Source organism: Microcebus murinus, chromosome 13, assembly GCF_040939455.1.
Source record: "Microcebus murinus isolate Inina chromosome 13, M.murinus_Inina_mat1.0, whole genome shotgun sequence".
NCBI classification, from domain to species: Eukaryota; Metazoa; Chordata; class Mammalia; order Primates; family Cheirogaleidae; genus Microcebus; species Microcebus murinus.
The window spans coordinates 60,662,856-60,686,634 of NC_134116.1; the positions used below are offsets into that span (position 1 = coordinate 60,662,856).

Here is a 23,779-nt window from a genome sequence, read left to right on the forward strand (position 1 = left end):
ATTGCATAATTGCTGAGGTTTGTGCTTGGAAATTTTAGAATGCAACCAGAGTACCTTTTGCCCAGTTCTGAGACTTTTAAGGATGAGGCCACATCACCTCTACATAGACTTAGATGTCTCAGCCTTTTTGCCTAGCTGATGAGATCTCTTCCAGAGAGGGGTTTAGACATTTGGCATCTCTTCTTCCCCAGGTTTCCTATTAGGTGTATTGAGTGTGGATATTAGTCTGGGATTCGGAAACTTCCTACAGTGGAGCCGAGATCACAAAGAAAATATGCAGGAGGCATATTCCACATAGAATCTGTTGTCATCACAGGTCCTAGTGAATGAAGCCTTTTAGGGTACTTAACAGAGATTTTAGCCAAACAGTAGGTAGGCCTAAGGAGGTCACTGCTGGGTTTTTGTTTTATGCTGAAGACTTACCTATTCTTTTTTTCACCTAACTCATATTCAAATCTTAACCTATTCAGTCTTACTGATCAAATGTGCAGAAAGACAAGCCAATGAAAAACACTGTAAGGCTGAGCAGGGGAAGGAGAGGATCTTGATTTGTGCAGCTTGTCTTTAGTCTTCCTAGGCAGGGTCAGTGATCCTGGAGGAAGCAGACCTAATCTCTCCTTCCTAAAGAGCCTCATGGGAAATGACAGAGGGAGAAGCAATACAAGAAGAGAATAACATCGAGTAGGAGACCAGGGCCTGAGTCTGTGGCCTAGTAGTAAATATCCTTCTCCTGTTCATTCGTTTCAGTTCCCTCTCAGGTAGAATGGAGGCAGGGAGGGAAGCAAGGGGCCTACTGTGACTCCTGGCCCTGCCAACATGCCACACCTCTGGGAGGACATAGAAATGGCAGAATTAAATCAAGAATCATACTGCACATGCCATTTGTAACATTTTTTTCTCTATTGTATTATATTTTTTAAGAATTTTACCACCTCCTTCAGCATTCTTTGATTTCATGCATGCACAATATTCTGTAATTTAGATTTACTAGTATTTTGTCAATCCCCCATCATTGAACACATCATTTCCAGTTTCTTGCTGTTTTAAGTTTTACTGTATTGAAGAGCCATGTGTATGAATCTTAAAATATTGATTATTAATAATTACTTGGGATACATGTTTAGAAGTAGATTTCCTGAAGTTGGTTTTAGAGATTTAAAAAACAGCCTCCCAACCTGAGATTGTGTTGAAGTGAGTGCTCCATGGGGTCAGAGCCACACCTGCCTGTTCGTACTGCACTTCCTAGCGTCTAGCACAGTGCTCAGCATGCAGTAGGTGCTAGTAGAATAAATATTTATTGAAGGGTCACACGAGTGTTTCTAGAGATGCCTGCACATCACGGAACTATGCGTTGGTCTAGAAAGGTTACATGGGAGTAGAAAACTCAGGGAGGAATAGTACCAGTAATAAATGTATCCAACGTTGAGGGCAAGCAAAGATTGTTTGTTGCGCTCACAGCCTAGGATTTTCCTTTTTTTCCGTTTTGTGAATGCCACAGGCTGATGTTTCTTTTTTTATTCCTCCAGAGGGCAGTGTTCCAAGGATTATCACAGGAAGCATTGTCTGCCTGCATTCAGTCCTTACTCGGAGCATCAGAGTCTATCAGCAAAAGAAAGGTTTGATTAAGTGTTAGGTGAAATCTTATTACCTGTTATAATATTGGGGAATATAGCATTTACTTACAGACACAGAAATTTAAAACCGTTTTGGCAGTAGGATTTGTTGGTTTAGTATGATTGGATTTTGAGGCCCTTTGAGAGAAGCTAGTACTTCATTATAGTGCTAAATAAAGACTACACTATATAAGAGAATCCACGTTGCTAAAATACTAAGATGGTATTTAGGGTAAAGGTCTCTTGTAGCCTTAGCAACTAGGGAAGTACTGCTGTTTCCCTGGAATACCAAGAAAGCATTTTCAAGGAAATGTAGCAATTGATAATCTTCCTCACAATGACATTTTGAATAGTTGAACAGCCTCACTTGGAGGAAATGAGTCAGTCAATTTTGAGGACAATTGTGGCCTTTGGTCGTGTGACTATGTCATAGTCAGTTGCTATGACTACGTGGCTTACAGTTTTTCATCCAGAAGGGATATGGGGCTGAAGGCTGCTGGCATGCACTTCTCCCATAGCCTCTGAGATTTTTGTTTTCAGATCATGTAGAAGGTGTCAAAGGTGTTGCTCTGCTTAATTTTCCTCTTAAAATGCCTATTGCCTACCGGCAGTGAGCCATGTGGGCTGTTTCTAGCCAGACTTTTATTGCTATTTGAAGTGTTCAAGCCCTCTGAACTGTTTTTGAATTCTGGTTTACAAACTTGATTTCTAACTGTAAGATTTTAGATAAATTAAAAAAAAAATCTCCCCACCAAAAGAGTTTGGAATCTTGTTGCTGAAAAAGCTCTGCCTTTGTGACAACTATATTTTCCCATTTATGGAATAGAGAGTTGAAATGAAATTTTCATATGAGGACTAGAAATAAAGTTATAGATAGGCAAATTTAAGTTTTCAAAGTATTACCAAGTTTGAACTTTCACATTTTTGGTAATGGGTGAAATTAGGAAATGTGTTTAACGTTAGAGAAGTGGTTAAATTGTAGCATATTCCATAGAGTAGACTATTATACAGCCATTTACATTTTTAAACATGAAACAATAAAATTTAACTTAAACATAGTAAGGCAATAACTTAAACATAGTAAGGCAATAAAAAAGCAGACTATAAGTCAGATATAGAGTATAACTTTATGTAATAAAAAATACATTGAAGAAAATATGTAATCGTGAAAGCTTTTGGGTGATTAAGGATGATTTTTCCCCCTATATATATTTATTTCCCTACATATTTATTTCTCAGATTTTCTACAGTAAGCATGTATTTCTTAGATCATTAGGAGGAAAAAAGTAACCTAATTAGAAAAGGTTCATTAAATACCTTCAAAAGTAAAAAAAAAAAAAGGTTTATATGCTTATGTTGTCTTCTACCACTGACCTCTCTTTTAAGGGAGGAGTGAAAAAGCCTTTTACCTATTCAGTCTTTTGCCCTCATTATCTGTAGGCCATCTTCTTTTATCTAGTTCTGTTTCTTCCATATTATAAGGGGTTGGAGTATATTTGAGGAACCCCTCAATTTGGTAAACATTAGCTTATTTGTTTTCATGGCTGAGTTTGTGTACTTTTGTCTTTCGACCTTTTAGAAGTGGTCACTGAAAATGGGTTAGTGTCTTAGAGAGTCTTTCTAGTTTTTTAAGGCAAGAAATTGCTCTTACATACTTAAATTGAGCACCTAGTCTGTCAGCAAATCAATATGATACTAAACATGATGAACATGATTCTAAAGCTGGATTACAACAGCTTTAGTAAAGTAAGTCAAATCTATACGATACTGTTTTGCCCTTAGAATTATTAGTTCCTTTAAAAATAAAGCAAGAATTCAGAATATGTAGCATTTCCTAGTTATCTGTTGGTCTGTGTTCCAGAATGCAAAGTGAGTTTCCATCACATAAGTCATACTTATATTGATTATGTTTATTAGAAGGGAAGAGAGAGAGAGAGACTAGGAGGGACTCATGTTGTTTAATAACCTATTTAAAATTTATATTACTTACTGAAATATAACTTTATCTTTTCTTAATGTAGTGTAAAAAATTTCATTAGAAATATTTTCAGAATAAGATTCTGTCTTGAGTAATAGCAAGAGGCAGCAAATACAGCCTTGCTCTTAGTAATATAAAGACTCTTTCTTGAAATGAGAGTTATGAATATTCACTATTTTAGGATTGAGTAAGAGCTTTGAGAACTAAGCTTGAATCATAAGACTCTTGTGGATAGGTCCTGAGAGAACAAAAGGGCATGCGGAACCTCAGGGGTGTAGATAGTTGGTGTTCTGTTGGTGGCAGGATAATCCAAAATGGTAACTGAAATCAATTTACATATGGGGGCTCCTTTTGTACTTTTGTATAAATATGAGTATGTTTGTGGTTTTGGATACTGAAACCACTTTAACCAAGTAGCGAAAGCCTTGTTCCTGAAGAACTAGAAAGCCAAGAGAGGTTAGAATCATGCTTATTCTTTGAGCCTTTCTTTTCTTCCTGCTCTGTGCTGTTAGGTTGTATCATCTCTTCTCCCTCTGCACCAGGTTGAAATAGATTTGACCTCCATTTCTAAATGTGTTGCTTTACAGCCTTTTGTCTAACTTACTTCCTTGGATTTCCTAAGTAGAGCAGGTGACAGTGCTAATAAGAGTTTGAAGCAAGATTTTTCCAGATAATTCTAACATGGGGAGAATTCATTGTACAACAAAGGAGTATTGTCACAGCATAAGACCATAAACCTAGGTAGATTAATGTTGATTAATAGCATGTGTTTTATTTGCTTCTATTTTGACTTAATCTGTGATCATATCCATTTTTTTTCTTACAATTTAGACTCAGATTGATGGACAACTTTTCTTAATTAAGCACCTTTTGATTCTTCGAGAACAAATTGCTCCATTTCACACTGAATTCACCATTAAGGAAATTTCCCTGGACCTCAAGAAAACTAGAGGTACTTCATTGTCCTGGCTGGCACAGTTGGATGTGTTTTACCTATCCAGATGTGTCAGCACAGGTTTTAGGTTTATTTTATGTTCATCTGCAATTTTTTTTTTGCATGCTTTGCTTGCTAAATATATTACTTGTTTATACTAAGCTGAGCTGTCGACATCCTAATTACTGCTAACTTGCTATATTTTCTTTATGAAATGAGCTATATTTGTAATATAGCATTACCTCTCTTAGACTCTGCAGCATATTACTATAACCAGTTAAAAAATGAAAAATCAGTATAATAACTGCTTTCTAAGTAAGTAGTAAATGTTAGTTAATTTGGATGACTTTAAATATTGAGTTGAGTTTGTCAATTTATGAAAATTCAGGAAGCCAGCTGGATAAAATGGGAAGAATACTTATCTAAGAATCTGAAAGAGTTGGGTTTTGTTCCTGTTCCATCATTTCCTGGCTCTTGTGTTATCTTAGCTGGGTGTTTTAGCTTCCCTACCCCACCTTCTTTCTAGGTAAAAACGAACATAATTAACTTGTCATGATACCTTCACCAAGTTATCAAGATCATTAAAAATGAAAATGTGTGTTAAAGTGCTTTGTAAGTTTCAGGTGCTTAAATAAACAAATGGTATAATTGTTAAATCAGCTGGTTGTTAAGTAATCATATAGATAAGGTTCTTGGGTTGGTGGTAGACATGGAATCAAGGTGATTCATCCATCGTAATGATTTGTCTCTGAATTAACAAGAGATAATTTCTATAAGATCAAAGTAACTTTCTAAAATGTTGATCTTAAGCAGTTAAGGATAGACCATAAACCCTCATTTCTGTTAATTACTTTCAAATTCATGTAAATTTTCTTAATCATTTCCGAGAGAGTTCAGGTCTGATACCTTAAGTCACTGGTTTATGTAATCAAGTAACTTCTCTGTAATGGGAATTGAGAAAACACAGAGGAACGAACCCCAGTGTAGGATTTTCAAGGGTAGTAGGATTTTAGTTTTCTAATTGCTGTGCTTAGTTGCTAGTGGACTTGATTTAATTCACCTGAGAGCCAACAGTACTTCATCATGAGGCATGAAAACATTTTGCTCTTTTTCTTTTCTTAATCCTCTCTCCTGTTCATCACAGACAATGCGTTTTGCTGCTGTGAAACTTGTGGGTTATTCATATACTTTGTGATTTTTTTTTAAACAGGAGCCAGATTTCCTGGTTTTTGCCTTTACAGAATACATACTCTTTTAAAAGCTTATTCTCACCAGAGGTTTCCATCTCTCAACCATTCTGGTTGATTTCCTTCTTTTCCTTTAGTGTGAAGTGTGAGAATGATGCTCTTACCTTGAAGAGTTCCCAGCTGCTGAGAGTCCTCACTTTAAGTGATACAATAGAGCAGGATTGATTTACTTTCTTTAAATTTTTTTAAATTCATAATTTCTTGCTTCCTAATTCTAGTGTAGCTCAACTGAGGTGTGAGAAAATGAAATGTCCTAAAATTGTGGCAAAATTTGGTTTGAAGTATGTTTTCCCCCAGATATTATGAAGCTAATATAACCCTATTATATGGTAACTTGATTCTGTTTATTGCAGGCAGAATCTTTCAGGTGTCTTGTAGAAAAGACAGTAGGCACAAAGAGCCATTTACTAATGGCTAAATACTAAATACTAAACTGATAAAAAGAATTTTTTTTTTCATTAAGACCAGGGTCAAGGCAGTAAGTGTTATGGTGATGTGTGCTTGCAAAACCAGGATTGGAAGCATTTCATGCTTTGCTTTCTCCATTCTGGCAAACCAAAGCAAATAAATGGTCTTTTCTTACTCTCTCTTAATAATACTTGCTATCTTTACTTGTAAACCTCTAACCTCTCATGACTAACGTTATCTCTTATTGCATTTGAACATCAATGAGACCTCAGCTAGTACTTTGCATAGATTCTAGTTAGTCTGGAGGTTAAGGGGTAATATGTCCTTTTGGTGTTTTCTTCCTGCCTGACACATTAGTTTATTCACTCTGCTTCAAGTGAATAAATTTCTGTGCCAGCCAGGATCATAACAAATAAGCTGGGTAAGTATGTGAGTACTTTTTAAAAACTTATTTAATATCCTAAAAGTAAAGCAGTGTAATTTTAAAGTGTCAGTTACCATTTATCATTTTTCTTTTTTTTCTGTAAGTCAATAATTGAGATTAATAGTTATTTTGTAATCCCAACTACTAGCAAATAACTCTTTGTGGGCACTGTAGCCATCATTGGCCCTCATCTCACTCTTATTCTTTCGTGGAGGTGAGTTGGTGAAGATGAAATGGCTTTTTGCTTGTGGTGGTAGAGAACTAGTGTGTGTTACACATGGCTTCTCTCTTGAAACTGTACATGTTCACTGGATGAGTAATTTTGTTTCACAGATGCAGCATTTAAAATCCTGAACCCTATGACTGTTCCAAGATTTTTTAGGCTGAATAGCAACAATGCCTTGATAGAGTTCTTGTTGGAGGTGAGAAGGAGTCTGTTTCATTGGTGGTGGGAGATAAAGGACATTCTTTACATGTCTGGTAATTTCTAGTCACATAATAACAGGAAGAAATTGTCATCTTCTTTTTAAGGGCACTCCTGAGATAAGAGAACATTATCTTGACTCTAAAAAAGATGTAGACCGTCATCTGAAGTCGGCCTGTGAGCAGTTTATTCAGCAGCAGACCAAGTTGTTTGTAGAACAGCTGGAGGAGTTCATGACAAAGGTATACACCTTGGTGCCTATTTGGTAAAGTTATTTTGCTTTCTTCTTTAGATTTACTTTTGAATTACCCTCTTGTGAAAACTGGCAGAAGGAGATAGTAAGCCCACTCTTAATGATTCTGTCTAGGAAATCACCATGTTTCCTATAATGGAAGCTTTTGGTTTATGGGCTTTCAGATATGCTTGCAGAGTTTTTGTTTTTAAGAAGAAGAGTGTAAATATTGCAAAGCTAGTTATAGCTGACCGCGGGTTAGCTGTGTTGCGTTTATGCACATTGTAGGTTATCTGCATGTGGACTGGACCCTCACTTTCTCCTGGACCCACATGGCAACAATCATAGTCGTGGGTATCAGTTTCCTGTTACTTACAATGGGTGATTTATTTTCCTCCTTGTTTTATACGCTATTTCTGTCTTCCATTTTGCATGGGTAATTGACAATTGAAGATTTTATATCACAGCATTGTCAACCACCAGATGTATGGATTTAATATACAATACAATCAATCCTCACTTAACATTGGCAATAGGTGTTGATTGACTTTAAGTCAAACTACATATAATGAAACCTAGTTTTTTTCCTCATTGGTGTTACAATGAAATGACATTATCTGAAAACATGATATATGTCCTTTCACATAAAGTCACAGTTTCCAAGAACCTATCACTTTAAGTGAGGACTGACCATATAAACGAATACTACTGTCTGTCTATCTCTCTGTCTCCTAAGCTAACATCTGCCAGCTGGCAAAGAAAAAAGCACATCATGGGTATTTTGACATTCGTATTTCAACCTAATCAGTTTTTTAAAATTTAAATGTCATTATTAAGGACTTAACGATGTTTAAAAAGTCTTGAATTTAACTTTCATTCATTAAGTCTCTACTGTATACCCAAGACATGTATTAGAGGACATCATTAAAAAGAATAAAAATATGATGGCCTTTTTTCTCAAATTTGACTATTCTTAACTGGGCAGACAAGCTGTATCTATGAAACAGCTAGGAGGCAGCTTATATAAGCAAATTGTTCGTTAGTATCTTGCTGCTGGGTCCAGCAACCCTAATATGCCTGAAGCCTGTGATAAAGACAGAGATACTAGTTTTAAAAAATAATAAAAATGACCCCAAAACCAAATATAGAAATGTTAAATAAAACAAACTATTCTTTTGTTTATCATTGGTGTATATTACTTGTTTAGTGGTTTTAGTCTGTTCACTCCAAGTATTTGGAATGTGTGTATATATATATGTGGTTTTTTTCTCACCACAGACATTTAAAAGGAGGGTGGTGGAAATGTTTTCTACCAGGTTTTGATTTTTAAGAAATGGTATAATTACTGATACTTTGTAATTTATAGATAATTATAGTTTTCACTGAAATTATCCTTGTGAAAACCATCCGATAGAGTGTAATATGTATTTCTGGGAGAAGATCCACATTAATTCTGGTGGGAAATATTATAGATCAATATTGTACAACAACAGAATAGCAGAATGAATCTTCTGAAATAAACAAGTTGATTGTAATATAATCTAGGATTAAAGGGTTCTAGAACAGTGCAGTTTTTCTAGAAATCAAGAGAATCAAAATTCACTGATACATGCCGGGCGTGGTGGCTCACGCCTGTATCCTAGCACTCTGGGAGCCTGAGGCGGGTGGATTGCTCCAGGTCAGGAGTTTGAAACCAGCCTGAACCAGAGCGAGACCACGTCTCTACTATAAATAGAAAGAAATTAATTGGCCAACTAATATATAGAAAAAATTAGCCGGGCATGGTGGCGCATGCCTGTAGTCCCAGCCACTCGGGAGGCTGAGGCAGGAGGATTGCTTGAGCCCAGGAGTTTGAGGTTGCTGTGAGCTAGGCTGACGCCACGGCACTCACTCTAGCCTGTGCAACAAATCGAGACTCTGTCTAAAAAAAAAGAAAAATTCACTGATAAAATTGTCCAAGTTGACCTTAGTATAATGGTAAATCTGGTGTAACTCTGCAATTATACATTTTGGAAGACACCAGATACTGTAAACATTTAAAAAGGAAATAGCCAGGAATGGTGGCACACACCTGTACTCCCAGCTACTTGGGAGGATGAGGCTAGAGCCTCAGGAATTTTGAGGCTGCAGTGAGCTGTGATTGTGCCAGTGCACTGCAGTGTGGGCCACAGAGTAAGACCCTGTCTCTAAATAAATAGAGATAGATAGTAGGTAGATAGGTAGGTAAATAGTGGTTTATATAGAAAATCTTCCTTCAAGTGTGAATAATAAAATGGTTCTCTATGGACATGCTACACATATATGACAGGGATCCCTGAACAGCTCATGGACCTCTTTGGACCTTTTTTTATATTGGCTTCACTATGAGATTGGGAAGAGAAGGGCCATGCCTCTCATCGTGATAGAGAGGCCAGTCTCATCCCACCCCATCAGTCTGTGCCACTCTTGTTGAGACCACTTGCAGTTGCTTCACTTTTCCTCTTTTAACCCAGGTTCCTCACTGTTGCTCAGTGAGTTTCTAAGGACTGAGCATTCCTTTTCTAGTCTTATTCCAAATTAAGGGGTCTTCCTGTCCTGTTGACATAGAGTCAGAGACAAAGATGCATGTGCATATATATATATATATATATATATACACACACACACACACACACACACACACAAGCACTAGGGTTCACACAGATAAATATGTGTTCATTTAAGACATTGCATTTTAGAACTTGTGGACCATTTTTCACTTTTTACCTGGTGATTGTTACTAGCATTCTGAATAGCAAAGAAAGGGTAAAAGATTTTTAAACTTTAAAATGATTTTCTTTATTTCCTCGGCATGAATCACCTGCAAATGCAGAATCTCATGCCTTTTATTTAGTTAGCATTTTATAAGGCAACTAGTGCTTGTGCCATTATAAACGATTGCAGGAAAAACAAGCCATAGATACAGAAAAGGAAACATTTCATCTTTCATTTGGATGTATGTTTGTAAGTCCCAGTATTTAGCATTAGGATATAAGCCTCATCAACAAAATGTCCTCAGCTTGTTTGTAAGTTCAGACTGATTTTCTAAAATGTATATGGATTGGCATAATAAACCATGTTCAGTGCATAGAGAACATTTTTAGGTTGTTAGAAGACTTGTTTTTGATCCTAAAGACTTGGGGTGTGATTCTGATCCCCTTCATCTACTTCAAATAGACTTTTTTGTTTATGTTGTTTCTTTTATGGCTCTTTTGGGTAAGATCCTTCCTTTTCATTAATTCTTATTACACCTCTGGTACCTAAAGTAAGAGAAGAATCTTCGTTTCATAGATTGAGAAATTAAAGTTTTGCAGAGTGTCTGAGTGTACGTGAGTTTTCTACAACATCTTTATCTGTCTGGTTTCTTCCTGATTTTTGATATAATTAATGGTCTTTCCTGAGAAAAATAAAATAAGTACTATTAATAGAAGAACATATATGCTTTATTGCCTCATTTCCTGCTCCTAGAAAAATCTTTTCTCTCTAAGTATTAATATTTGAATGGCTCGAGGGAGTATAATATTGTTCCAAGTGTTGGGGGTAGATGTTCATAGGAAAACATTTGGCTCAGATTATTTTCTATCAGACTTCAAAAATTATTGATACTTTGTTATTGTTCTTTTTTATTGTTCTAGAATTTCATTGTGCTGAATATTGCTTGAAACAAACTCTTAGTAGCAGGTGCAGTAGAAAGAGCCCTGGAACCCCTTCTTGACTTCCTGACTGAAATTGTTGGCCAATCAGTTTCTCCAAGCCTTGGGTTTCTAATCCCTGTGGTGGGGAGTGATCTATCATCCATCCTCCCTGTGTGCAGTTACTGTGAGGACCAAGGAAGGGCCTAATCATAAAAGAATGTTGTAACACTAAAAAGCTGCAGAAATGTTATTTTATAGCAAAATATGACAAATTTGAGCTGAATATTTTGCTTTAGCAAAAAATGTAAATTAAGGCATTTTAAAGGAAGTATAACTTCAGGTTTCTAGCTAAGCTAAAAGTGTTTTCTTCTGGTAGGACCAGTTTGTGCTAAAAACTCAGACTTATATGTAGAAAATATTTATTTTCCTTCAAGCAATTTGATAAAGTATTATAAATTTATTCTTAATATTCCCTCTGAAGTATTATCAATTTCCTCAGTAACACTATAAATTTAAATTTTTTTTTCACGTAGTGCATGTGATAGAATTTGACCTATAAATTTAATTCCTGATTTCAAGGAGGTATAGCCTAAAGGAAAAGCAAGATAGACAAATATGTAAATATTAAACTGTATATAGCAGTGTCATTGTGAGACAGTGGGTCTTTCTTCATTGTGTAGGGTTTTAAAAAAAAAGATGGGGCTAATTAGGGAAAACTTTTGAAGAAAATACTCCTTGAGGTTTGACTTAAAGATAAGTAAATTATCTGGGTAGCAATTAGAGAGGAAGATACAAGTTTATATTTGTTTTTAATATGAGAATAATTGTACACAGCCTAAATATATGTCATTGTGAAATTGGTTAAATTCTGGAGCAGTCAATGGAAGAGGAAGGCAGCCATTACTTTAAAGCTGTTGGAGACGGAAAAATGATGAGAATATAATTTAAGTGGGAAGCTGGGCGTGGTGGCTCACACCTGTAATCCTAGCACTCTGGGAGCCTGAGGTGGGCAGATTGTTTGAGCTCAGGAGTTTGACACCAGCCTGAGTAAGAGAGCCCGTCTCTACTATAAATAGAAAGAAATTAATTGGCCAACTAATATATATAGAAAAAATTAGCCAGGCATGGTGGTGCATGCATGTAGTCCCAGCCACTCGGGAGGCTGAGGCAGGAGGATTGCTTGAGCCCGAGTTTGAGGTTGCTGTGAGCTAAAAAAAGTGGGCAAAAAAGTTCATAGAACATTGTATTCCCATTTTAGTAAATGTGTACACATCAATATATTTGTATTTTTATGTCGGAAAACATTTAGGACAATATATACTAAAGTGTAAATGTGTTTTCCTTTCATCAGTGTCTAAAAATCTGTAGTCATATATATGATTTGTTTTTAAAAGCTACATCTCACAATAAAAAGGCATGGAGAGGAATGAAGTGAGAGGAAGAAAGGGGTGATTTTATACACATGGGGAGCAAGAGCAAAGGCCTGGAGTGGTCCAGGAAGTGAAATAGAAACTAGAAATAAAGTAGAAATGGAGAGAAGGCTATAAAGATTTGAGTTAGCATTATACCCTGTCTCTACCCATCCTCTGCATAAATATTTGTATGGCCTTTTGTGTGAGAAATCTGAAGAGTTGGTGCTCAAGTTTTTCTAATGAGACTTTCCAGTGAGACCGAGGCCAAGGCCATGGCCTGGATCTTTGGCACATGACTATCCATTTAATAAAAATGTTTCATGCAATTTCTGTCTCTCACCCTCCACAGCTGCCCCTTGTCTTCAACACAGTTTACTGTCTTAGAAACAATCTTGCCCAAGCAGCTAAATGTATTTTTTTGGATTTACTTCTCTATGTTGGTGCTGAGGAATGAAAAGAGATGAATAGAATGTGGACATTCAGGTCTCTGTCTTTAGCACTGGTTAGTCAAATGTGCCTCTTGATAGTATTGGAAAATCTTATTTGTTTTAATGATATTCTCTCTGCCTATGATATGATAAGAAAAAGAATCCTCTGGTATGTAAAAGAGATTTTTGTCCTGTTGTGGTGACACTTTTCTAATAACATATGATAATTTAATATTAACAGTCCACTTAAATCAGACTTGCTTTGTGTTGACATTTCTCTAGGGCTTCATTTTTATCTCTGTACTCTGCAGTGTTTCAGGCAGAATGCCTCAGGACTTTGGTATGGTTTTTTGTAAGATAACATATGCCTTGGAATCACTGAAGAAGTTGTGCTAAAAAATGTCATTAGCTGTAAAGGATTATGAGATACAACACATTTTTGTCATCATTTGATTATCATTCTCTTTTAATAAGCTTAAATGGTGTTGAGTATCCTTTGAGAGCAGTACCAGTTTGATTTATCATTAGTGAAATGAAACTTTTCTTTTTGTCTCCTCTCCTAGGTTTCAGCATTAAAAACAATGGCCAATCAGGGAGGCCCCAAATATACTCTCTCACAGCAGCCTTGGGCACAACCAGGTATACTGAGTTTACTATTTTGGATTTATTTTTTAGGATGTTATTAATTTGCATTTATATAGTCCTTTCTGTGACAGATTGGAGTTGGCTTCCTACTCACTCTGGGGTGCTACGATCTGAGTTAATGCAATCTGAGTTAATGCGAGATTCAGTTCAGAGCTGACGGGTCTTAATTGGCCAGCACTACTTGCATTTCAACAAGCATTCCAAGGAAGGCTTAAAAAAAAATTAGCTAGTTAAAAATAAAAATGGCTTAGATGGAAAAACTTTGAGTCTGCTGATATCTGTATACTTGTTGTTCATTGTGTTTGAGCTTTGATGAAAATCCTATTTGATAGGATGAAATTATGGTGAGAGTATACCTATTTTCTTTTTTTTTGAGCCAGGGTCTTGCTCTGTTACCTGAGCTAGAGTTCCGTGGCATCAGTCTAGCTCACAGCAACCTCAAACTCCTGGGCTCAAGCGATTCTTCTGCCTCAGCCTCCTGAATAGCTGGGACTACAGGCATGCACCACCATGCCCGGCTAATTTTTTCTATATATATTAGTTGGCCAATTAATTTCTTCTATTTATAGTAGAGACGTGGTCTCGCTCTTGTTCAGGCTGGTCTCGAACTCCTGACCTTGAGCAATCTGCCCGCCCCGGCCTCCCAGAGGACTAGGATTACAGGCATGACCACTGCACCCGGCCACTTATTTTCAATTATATGAAGAAGTGTTAGGCCACTATTTTGTTCCACATTTTATTCAAGTTATATCATCTGTTGACGTTCTAGAGTGTTTGGGAAAAAATTGGAAAAATTGAGGTTTGGGAGTTGGAAGGCAATATTATTATCTGATTGGCAGATATATTTGAGATGTTCCCAATCTTACTCTTTCTTAAATGTAAATTTTTTTGAGTGTTTTTTTGGTCTTTAGCTTTAGATGTTAAACATTTAAAATTACAACTCACTTTGTGGGTTATTTTTGGTATGTTTTGTAGCATTTTAAGTTGCCATTAAACCAGAATAAATCATTTTGTTAAATTGGTATTTATGGCCATCCCCTGGCCCATATTGTGATAGAGATCTTTTGAAACTAAAAAGGGCAAAATGATGCAAGAATCAGTGTTTTAATTATGGGTAAGCTATGTCCAAGTTGGAGTGTAGCTTTTCACTCATAATGAGAGAGACCAAAAAATGATTCTGGTTTACATCCATGTAAAATTGGCTGTCTGCAGGTACCTAATCTGGAGTCAACTTTTTAATGTGATTGGTTTTCTGTATTGAAAGAATGTTATATCTATCAGGCATTCATTTCCTTTGGGAAAAAGTATTGAAGCCATTCTAAGCCTCCAAAATGTTCATTTATTATTAATGCTTCAGGTTAATGTGCAGTTGAACTGAGAAGTTAAAAGAGGAGCTATGTTGTATCTCTTAGTAGAGAATTGTGAGTTGTCTTTGAAAGGAAGATAGGATTTTATTTCAGAGTTTCCTCATGTGAACTTTGATGATGTCAACACAGATTTGAATATGATTTATTATATTGCAAACAAACTTTGTGACATATCTTAGGCTTTTTGTTTATTGTGATGGAGACAGAGAATGTTCTATTTTATTATTTTAAACATTTGTGTTGCATGTTGACTTGAAATCTTTAACATTTTACTAAAAGAGCACACGTGATGCAGTAGTACATTCTGTCAAAAGACAGAAAATCAGATTCTTTTACTGACAATACTGGAAATTCTAATCATGGTCTCTTGTGTTAACTACAAGATCTGATTCCTCACAGTCAAGAAGCAGACTTTTCAGTTCATAACTCAGCATGGCTCTTGAAGGAATTCTGATGGTCTTTGGATTAATTGGAGCCTTTGGCTCAAGGTTCTAGTTGCTTTTATTGGGCTTATTTAGAAATGAGAGCTGATTTTTATTTTGAGTGTTTATATAAATGAAACTCTTGAGTGCAATAAATCTTTCTTAAAATAGGTAGAAACCAGCAAAAGGCATAGACATATTTAGAATAGCCAAGCCAAGGCTCTTGATGCATAATTAATGCATTGTTCTCTCTCCCCCTTGGAAAGATCTGTTCTCTCAAAATAGGGGCTGTCATTTTCTCAAGTCCAACCCTAATAGAATTCATAGTGTTAGGTGTGTTGTGCTCTTAAGCACTACGAGAATTGTCATTAGTAAAGCAGGAGTAGATAAAAGGAAACTGACAAAAGGACAGATTGAACTAGGGCTTGCTGTTTTGTCACTTAATCCATTTCATTTCTTTCTAGGTGAGAAGATCTTAGTGAATATAGCAGTGACAATTTCATTTTATTTTTTATGTAGTAGTTGTATCTTCTCTACCATTTAGCCACAGCAGAGGTGTGGAGCTGCTTTTTCTTGATCTGTTATACTTGAAGCCCACACTTAAATGTCAAAGAGAGATTTATGGGCCTCTTGGGATAGGAGCATGGTAGACAATCTACGAACTGTCTTGGGCCCTTCTGCCCTGGAAACCTGGGGTTACTAGTTCATGCATACTTGGGCAGGTTCTTCGGGATGATTTCATCATAAACAAGCTCACAGGACAGTGAGTTATAAATTAGGATTCCCAATTGTTAATTTACTCTGAGACTTTACTCTTTTTAGGAATTAGAGGACATGTCATTCACTAGCCTGCCCACCTACTTTCTGGTTATCAAGGGCTCTGAAAACCGATTTAGTGATTCCTGCTGAAGTGTGTTCATGATAATAGAACCACAGCCCATGGAAGGAAATGTCTTGAAGGAGCTTCCATCTATTTCATGAAAAATAAGCAATTTCTGGGTTGGTTTATTCTTTGTTTTTGAGAGCATTGGCACTTTCTTACCTTGTTTTACCACAACTCTTCTCAATTTAAAAAAATATATGTGGTATAAAATTTGAACTGTGAAAAGGTATAAAATGAAAAATAATTCTATTTTCCACCTCCAAACTAGTCTTTCTCTCAAAGGTAACTGTTATTACAGTTTCTTTCCCAAAATTGTTGATGTATATACTAGCATATATGGACTTAAAAAAAATGTTATCCAAATGAGATTGTACTGTTCCCCTTGCTTTTTTTTACTTCTTATGTATATTGGAACCTTTCTATAGCAGCACATCCAGCTCTATCCATTCTATTTATTGGATACATAGAATGTATCACTATAGCATAATTTCTTTTCTAGTTCTATTAATGCAATTCTATGAATTTGAATTATTTTCAGTTGTTTTTCCATATACTCTTTAATAAGTGTTACTGTGCACACACATCTTGGTATTTTATTGGTATTTTATGAGTATATCCATTGGGTAAATTACTAGCAGTAGAAATGTTAGGGGAAAGAATATGTGTATTTTCAGTTTTTCTAGATACTGCCTAATATTCCTCCACAGAGGTTGAACAATGTTATAATCCCATCAACAGTGGTAAAGATGCCTGTTTCCCCACACCCTTGTTAAACATGGATATCCACACTCTTAGTAATTTTTGCCAATCTGTAAATATCATACTGTTTTAAATTTGCATTTCTTTAATTATGAGTGAGGTCTTTGAAATTATTAATCGCCTTTTCTTTGTAGCCTTCTAGGTAATTTCTTCTTTTAAATACTTCATACAGATTACTATTTCTTTTCCCTGTAGCTCCTTTAGACACTACATAGGGTTACAGTTATTTTAGTTACAGTTTTTCTGAAATTCTGTTCGTTTTCTGATGATGTAGTATAAGAATGTAACAAATGGATATTTAGTTCCCTTCACATATGTGTGGATATTTTCTGAATGATCCAAGCAAGATGGTTAGAAAGCATCCCTTACTGTGAGTCAGTTCTACAAATGAATAAACTCATTCATTATGAGGTAATTCTTCCTAGTATCTCTCTGAAAATGGCTGTTTTTTTTTTAACCTTAATCTCTTATTTCCAGATTCCAATGGAACATATTATAGCCCCTATGGATGTCTTGAAACATGCTGGGGGAGATTTTTTTTGCTGCCTTAGCCCTAGGGATTAGAATTTTGTATATAGTAGATATTTACTGAATGTTTATAGGGCTTTTGATTAAACTTGATAAATTAACTAGAAAAGTGAAAGAAATTCTTTGGGGAAATAAAGAGTCTTTTCTTTTGCTGTTTTTTTTTTTTCTCCCTTATTCCCCTCTGAATTAAAATGGAAATGTTTCTTCTTTTCTTTGTGACACTAACAAGGTTAATTTCTTTCCAGCAAAGGTTAGTGACCTTGTGGCAACTGCCTATAAGACAATAAAAACAAAGCTGCCTGAGACATTGAGAAGTATGTCCTTGTACCTATCCAATCAAGATACCGAGTACATCTTGTTTAAACCTGTTAGGGTGAGTATCATGATAACTCATTTGAATGCTGGCCAGTGACTTTAAGTGTTCTTGCCTCATCTACCATTTTCCTCTTCCTGAAAACATTTAGACATGTTGATATACTATTCTAGTGGAGTTGATTAATATTTGCTGTGATTCTTGAAAGGCTTACAAAGCCTGCATCAGTCTGATTATATCTTTTTTTTTTCCGCTTTCACTTTGTCTTAAGTTTTTTTGTTACCTCTGAAAGCAGAAATTAGTAAATAAACAAAACAAAATAAAAATCAGACCCTTATGTTGCATGTGGCCCAACACTCAAGAGAGCAGCATTTTAGGAATTATGCCGCACTTTACTGGTGAGTAGTGGAAGTAAATGGCTTGTAGTGGTCACCAAGGGATTAAATGTCAGAGCAAATTTAGGACTCATAACTTCCAGTTCTCTGTTGAGCTCACATCTTTACCCAAGGCATTAGTTGATTTTTAAAGTAGATTTTATATGTCTGGGAACTTTATTATCTTTTGTGTAAGAAATTGCTGCTGAAGTTTCTTATTATTCTCTGGGGGGACAGGGCTTGCTAGAGTTTAGTTTTTCCAGGAAGTATTATCTGATAAGTCTTCATCAGGTTGTGCCAGCATGTAAAATATTAAATGCAAATTATATGTCTTTGGTAATATGAAAGATACATTTCCTCCACTCATTTTGACAAATAACATTACTATTTAACATTTATAGTGCTTCTTTAAGATAACTGTATAGTGCTTCATGTTTAAGATGACTCATATGACATGATCTCCTCTCCTTCTTTATAAGAATAATATTCAGCAAATCTTCCAGAAGTTCCATGTTCTGTTAAAGGAAGAGTTCAGCCCTGCTGACATCCAGGTCATTTCTTGTCCTTCTATGGAACAGGTAAGATCCTTTTTACTTCTTGGATCCCCTTGGGTATTTTACTTAAATAGAAAATGTCTTTGGGCAAACATATTTTTAGTTTTAAAAATTGTACATTATTTTATTCTGATGAGCAAGAATTCACAGTTTGAATTATTTTCTCAAAGTTTTGGGGGATGGTTTTAGAATTTTCAGTTGCTTTTTAATCCTTTCTGTTATTGAATATTGCTGTATTTAAGATGAATACATGTTTGTGAAGGACTGAAATGGTGGCAGGTAGCTTGCTGAATAATTTTGTTTAAAATTGCAAAATAAGAGCCCCCAATTTCAAATGAAAAAAATCAAAGTTACTGAATACTCATTATATATTAGGAGTAGCCCAGAGCTGTGGAAGATATTTTATTTCTGGTCTTTAGTATAGTTTAGAAATTTAGTATCTGGAAAGGACTAGAGTGTTGGGGGAGGGGTCAGGCTAGTGAGAGGCTGATTGGAGTGGGTAGAGCCTGGGGGAGAAGAACTGGCAATAGTGAGTGTGGATACATCTAGTAGGGAGGAGAAAGATGGGATGGGAGCTGGAGGTAGAAACGGAGTCATTTTATGTTTGTCTGAGGAAACGTATAGAAGGGGTCATTTTTAAATCGAGATATAATTCATATACTATAAAATTCACCCTTTTCAAGTGTAGAGTTCAGTGGTTTTTAGTATATTCACAAAGGGGAAGGCTGGACGTGTGGACACAGATGTGGGAGGTGGTGGGTGTGATGGGAGCTAGTGGAGACTCTCCTGAGTGCTTCCTGTTTCTGAGTGACAAGAAGCAGGGTCATCGCTGAGAGTGAGGAGAGAAAGTGCTAGAGGTTTGAGGAGGAAGGATCACTTGAATTCAATGGTTATGAATCCATAGGAGACCATTCACCCTAGTTGTCTGATTTTCATTTTACTCCAGTTATAGTCAGTTGCATGAATGTAGATATAGAGTAGCTGTATCATACGATCCAACATATGGCAGTACACTTTTTTTTAAGTTTATTTTGTTATAATTTCAAACTTATAGAAAAGATGCAAGAATGGTATGAGGAGCTCCCACATATCCTTTCCCCAATTTACATTTTGCTTCATTTGCTTTATTCTACTTGCTCCCCCTCCCCCTACCCCCTGCTAAATCACTGGAGAGGAACTTGTGAGACATTGTGCTGCTGTACGCCTAAATAATTCAGAGTATATTTCCTAGGAACAAAGAAATTCTCTTACACTACTCCCATACAGTTATCAAAACAGGAAACTAAATGTTGATTTGGTGTCTAATCCACAGTTCAGATTCACATTTTCTCAACATCCCAGTAATGTCCTTTATAGATTTTTCCCATAGTCCAGGACAAGTCCCAGATTATGCGTTCCTGTCAAGTGTCACATCTCTTTAGTTTCTTTTAACCTGCACAGTTCCATGGCCTTTCTTGACCTTGACAGGCCAGTTATTTTGTATCCTCCTTCTGGCAGCACAGATTTATAAAAGAGATTGGGGAGAAGATCTCAATTACCAAAGCGGTTGTACCATATGGAAGGGTTCACAGCCAGGTCTATTTACCTGCAACTCCCCCTGGCCTGAGTGACGATGTTCAGTGTACAGGCTGCCATTCCTCTCCTGTCACCACCATGGCCTGGCTCTGGTGTCCTACCCTCCTCAGAGTGGGCAGGTCACTCCTGCAGTTGATCAGAGTTGGTGTGTGAGCTGAAACTCACTTGTCATGACTGTTCTTGAGCATTTAGAAAAGCCATTTAAAAAATTCATCTTGCACACAATTCTCCCCGCAACACACTCTGCATAGGACAAGGTACAATAGATTATGTAGATATATTTCTGTCATTTATCAGTGTTTATGTATAGTTTTGCCATCATTCTCATTGGATTTTAAGTGATTGACAGTCTAGATTTGGGGATGGAGGGTCACTCTCCACAGGGCCTCCAAATGCTCGGTGCCTGGTGGTAGCTTCAGAAACAGACCAGCATTGTGGGCCGGCTTACACTTTCCTGTTTATTGGTCTCATAAAAATCTTGGTCTTTTTCTCATTCTGTTATTGAGGCTCTAAACAACTTTTCTTGAGGATGATATTCCATAGCAGAATTAACCTAGCTCTTAACTTTGCTTTTCAGCTGAGCCTTGTGCTGTTGGTTTCTAAGTAAGCAGGCCAGTCGGGCTGTGCGCATACATGGTCTGTCTGGGAGGAGAAGGCTGAAAAGTCTTGCAGCCTGCAGGACACCGAGGAATGTGGGAATGTCCCTGAGAAACACACGAGCATGCTCAGTGCTGACTGCAGAATGAAATACGGGCAGAGTGTTAAGAGATCGGTGTTTCCCTTTAAAAAGCATCTAAATGCCAAAGATTAATCTGTGAGTGGTGATAACTGCCTCATTTATTTAAATGGTCACAAGAAATGTAAATTTTTAAGAGATAGCTATGGCAGCACGCGGTGAAATGGTTCTTCACAAAAGATGTGCAATGAAAATAGGTTACAATAAGTAGTGCAAAGAACTTTACAGAGATACAGCTAATTAGAAAGCTTCTAAGAGTAAGGTTTGCTAAAATGTGAAACACTAACACTTTTAACCACTGAGCATTCCACAGTGACTATTTTTTTATTCCCAGAAATACAGTTTTTACACTCCATTTAATGTAGTGTTTCTCCTATCATTTTGAAGTTTAGTTTGGAGTACATTGGTTGCTTCTGAGAACAGATTCTGCTTTTCTGGGAACTCAGGGTGTTACCTTTCTCTCTGTTTGATGTGAAGTAGTTCAAAGATGCAAGGACCTGCTGCAAAACTCTAGCGTCTGCACTCCCTGAGCTGCTGAGGTACAGAATGTTCCAGAGTGGGGCTCCGGTTTCCTCATGGTAGATATGTGCAGTATCTTTAATGAAGATCTTCATGGTACAGTAGTCAGTGTTTGCGAGTGCAAAGTACCAATTAGGTGTCTTAAATCTGGCACATAAAGGAGAGAAGGAAACCTGAAGAATAGTGTGTCTCATGAATTAAGATAAGGGTTACCGGCCTTCTGTACGCTGCCTTTGGTCTTAGCGGTTCTTTGAAAAGCAAATGCTTTCGTGTCCTGTCTGTTCATTCAGCCGGCTGTGCTGCGTACCAGCCTTGTGGGTCTCCAGCCCTGCTACAGCAGAATATTTTTACCAACAAACACTGCCCACACCATAAAACTACCACACCATGTCTTATCAGGGATCATAAAATAGATTATGTACATCTATGAATTTTCCCACAAATTCCTATTTCCTGATTGGATTGGTTTTGCCTCCGGTGTTAGAGTAAATGTAGCCTGCTTATTGGTTCAAAAAGAATTCTGAGTCATTGAAACACTAGTCTAGAGGTGGGACACTGCAGAGGGTTCTTGAATGGGACCAGCAGACCCTGTGGTGCAGTCAGTGCCTGTAACTCATTAGCTATGACCAAGGCAGCACTTTTCTGCAGGTGCCGATGCATCAGATACCCTGATTTCTGTTGTGTGTTGACAGGTCACTTGTTTTTCACTCAGTTTAATTGGTGATGGAGGTTGCTTGATAGAGCTTCTTACTCTATATGTGGGGAAGGTAGAAGGTAAGAGGGTCCATATTCTTTCTTTGCCATGAAATGAATAAATTAGGAAGATCATATTTACTTTCACGTCACTGTTTTTAAATATGTGTTTAATGAAATAAACTGTAAAATATCCAGTTTTTTGTATTATATGTACATTTGATTTTTTAGTAGCCTTTCCAAAGAAATGAGGGCATGATTATTGTACAGTAAATACTGTGACTGATTTAATTTGATGTACAAAGAGTGTGTTCTTAAGGATGAAAATATTTAATGGCACTCATCTTGTGTTTTGATCTTTTATTTCTTGAAACAAACATTTTACAAAGTGCTGAATAGGTGATAGTGACCCAACTTGTTTGCTAAATGAATATTTGTTTAAATCTGTACAGTTTCAAGTGTTTACTTATATAAAGAGTGTACATACTTTCAAATAATTAATTTAAAGTGCTTTATATTATTTGGCTAGAAATTGCTGTTTTTAATAAATGTGAATTTTTTAAAAATAAAGATTTTTGCTTCCTACTTTGTCCTCATGTGTCTGGTATGCATGCAGATTCTTTTAAGCATTTTTTAATTGAAATTTTTATTAAGATAACTTGTAGATTCACATGCAGTTGTAAGAAATAATACAGAGAGATCCCATGAACCCTTTACCCAGTTTCTTGCAATAATACCATCTTTTAAAACTATAGCACAATAGCACAGCCAGGATATTGACGTTAATACACTTCACCAGTCTTACTCAGATTTCCCCAGTTTTACTTGTCTTGTGTGAATTCCTTCAGCAAGATAATTATTGTGGAAAGACATTTTTGAAGTATCTTAATGCTTCATTAGTTAAAAGACAATTTCATTTTCTCTTTGTTTGCAAAACTGCCAATTTCCTGACTACTGTGAGCACAAATAATTGTATTGAAATTTAGTATTATTGTAGTAGCAGTAAACACAAATTTTTTTCCCACCTGGTTTAACAACACCGTATCTTCCAGTTTTCTTCTGCTGTTACCTTTTGAGTAAGACAAAGTAGTCAACCTTAGTTTTCAAGAAGGGACCATTAGTTAAAGGAACCTGGGGGTGCTGATAGGAGATCCTACTTCTCAGAAAAGAGAGACTTTATTGCTGTCCTTCTAGAGCACTTTTCTATTGCAGTTTTTTTTTCTTTGAGGCAAGGTCTCTATCTGTTGCCCGGGCTGGACTGCAGTGGCCTGAGCATAGCTCACTGTAATCTGGACTGCAGTGGCCTGATCATAGCTCATTGTAATCTCGAACTCCTGGCCTCAACAATCTTCCCACCTTGGAGTGCTGAGATTACAGGCATGAGCCACCATTCCTGGCCCAGGTTGTTCTTTTACTAGCTTATCTATCTTCTGTTCTTCAGCACTGAAGTTCTGCGAAAAGGAAGCAGCTGCTGGAAACCCAGTATAGGCTGATAATTGTCTATATGTATTTTTTAAAATAAAAGTTTTCAAAAAACATATTGTGTAGATATGTGCTCACTATTAGACATTTCTGTAGTGTTTGAATTTTAGTGTAAAATGTGAAAGTTTTTCATAAATGAGCCCTTAAAGGTAAAACTACAATTAAATGTTTACCAT

At 36.5% G+C, this 23,779-nt stretch overlaps 1 protein-coding gene across 1 annotated transcript in view; it reads left to right on the top strand.

The window, feature by feature from the left end:
• Positions 1–22,691, top strand: part of COG3 (component of oligomeric golgi complex 3) — a 63,285-nt gene extending 40,594 nt beyond the window's left edge. The window contains exons 16-23 of the mRNA XM_012782725.3: positions 1,527–1,616; positions 4,423–4,543; positions 6,938–7,026; positions 7,136–7,270; positions 13,317–13,392; positions 17,603–17,730; positions 18,524–18,622; positions 20,751–22,691. Of these exons, the coding sequence (XP_012638179.1) occupies positions 1,527–1,616; positions 4,423–4,543; positions 6,938–7,026; positions 7,136–7,270; positions 13,317–13,392; positions 17,603–17,730; positions 18,524–18,622; positions 20,751–20,780 (768 nt within the window). The 3' untranslated portion in view covers positions 20,781–22,691. The remainder of the gene's footprint in view (positions 1–1,526; positions 1,617–4,422; positions 4,544–6,937; positions 7,027–7,135; positions 7,271–13,316; positions 13,393–17,602; positions 17,731–18,523; positions 18,623–20,750) is intronic.
• Positions 22,692–23,779: the final 1,088 nt, after the last annotated feature.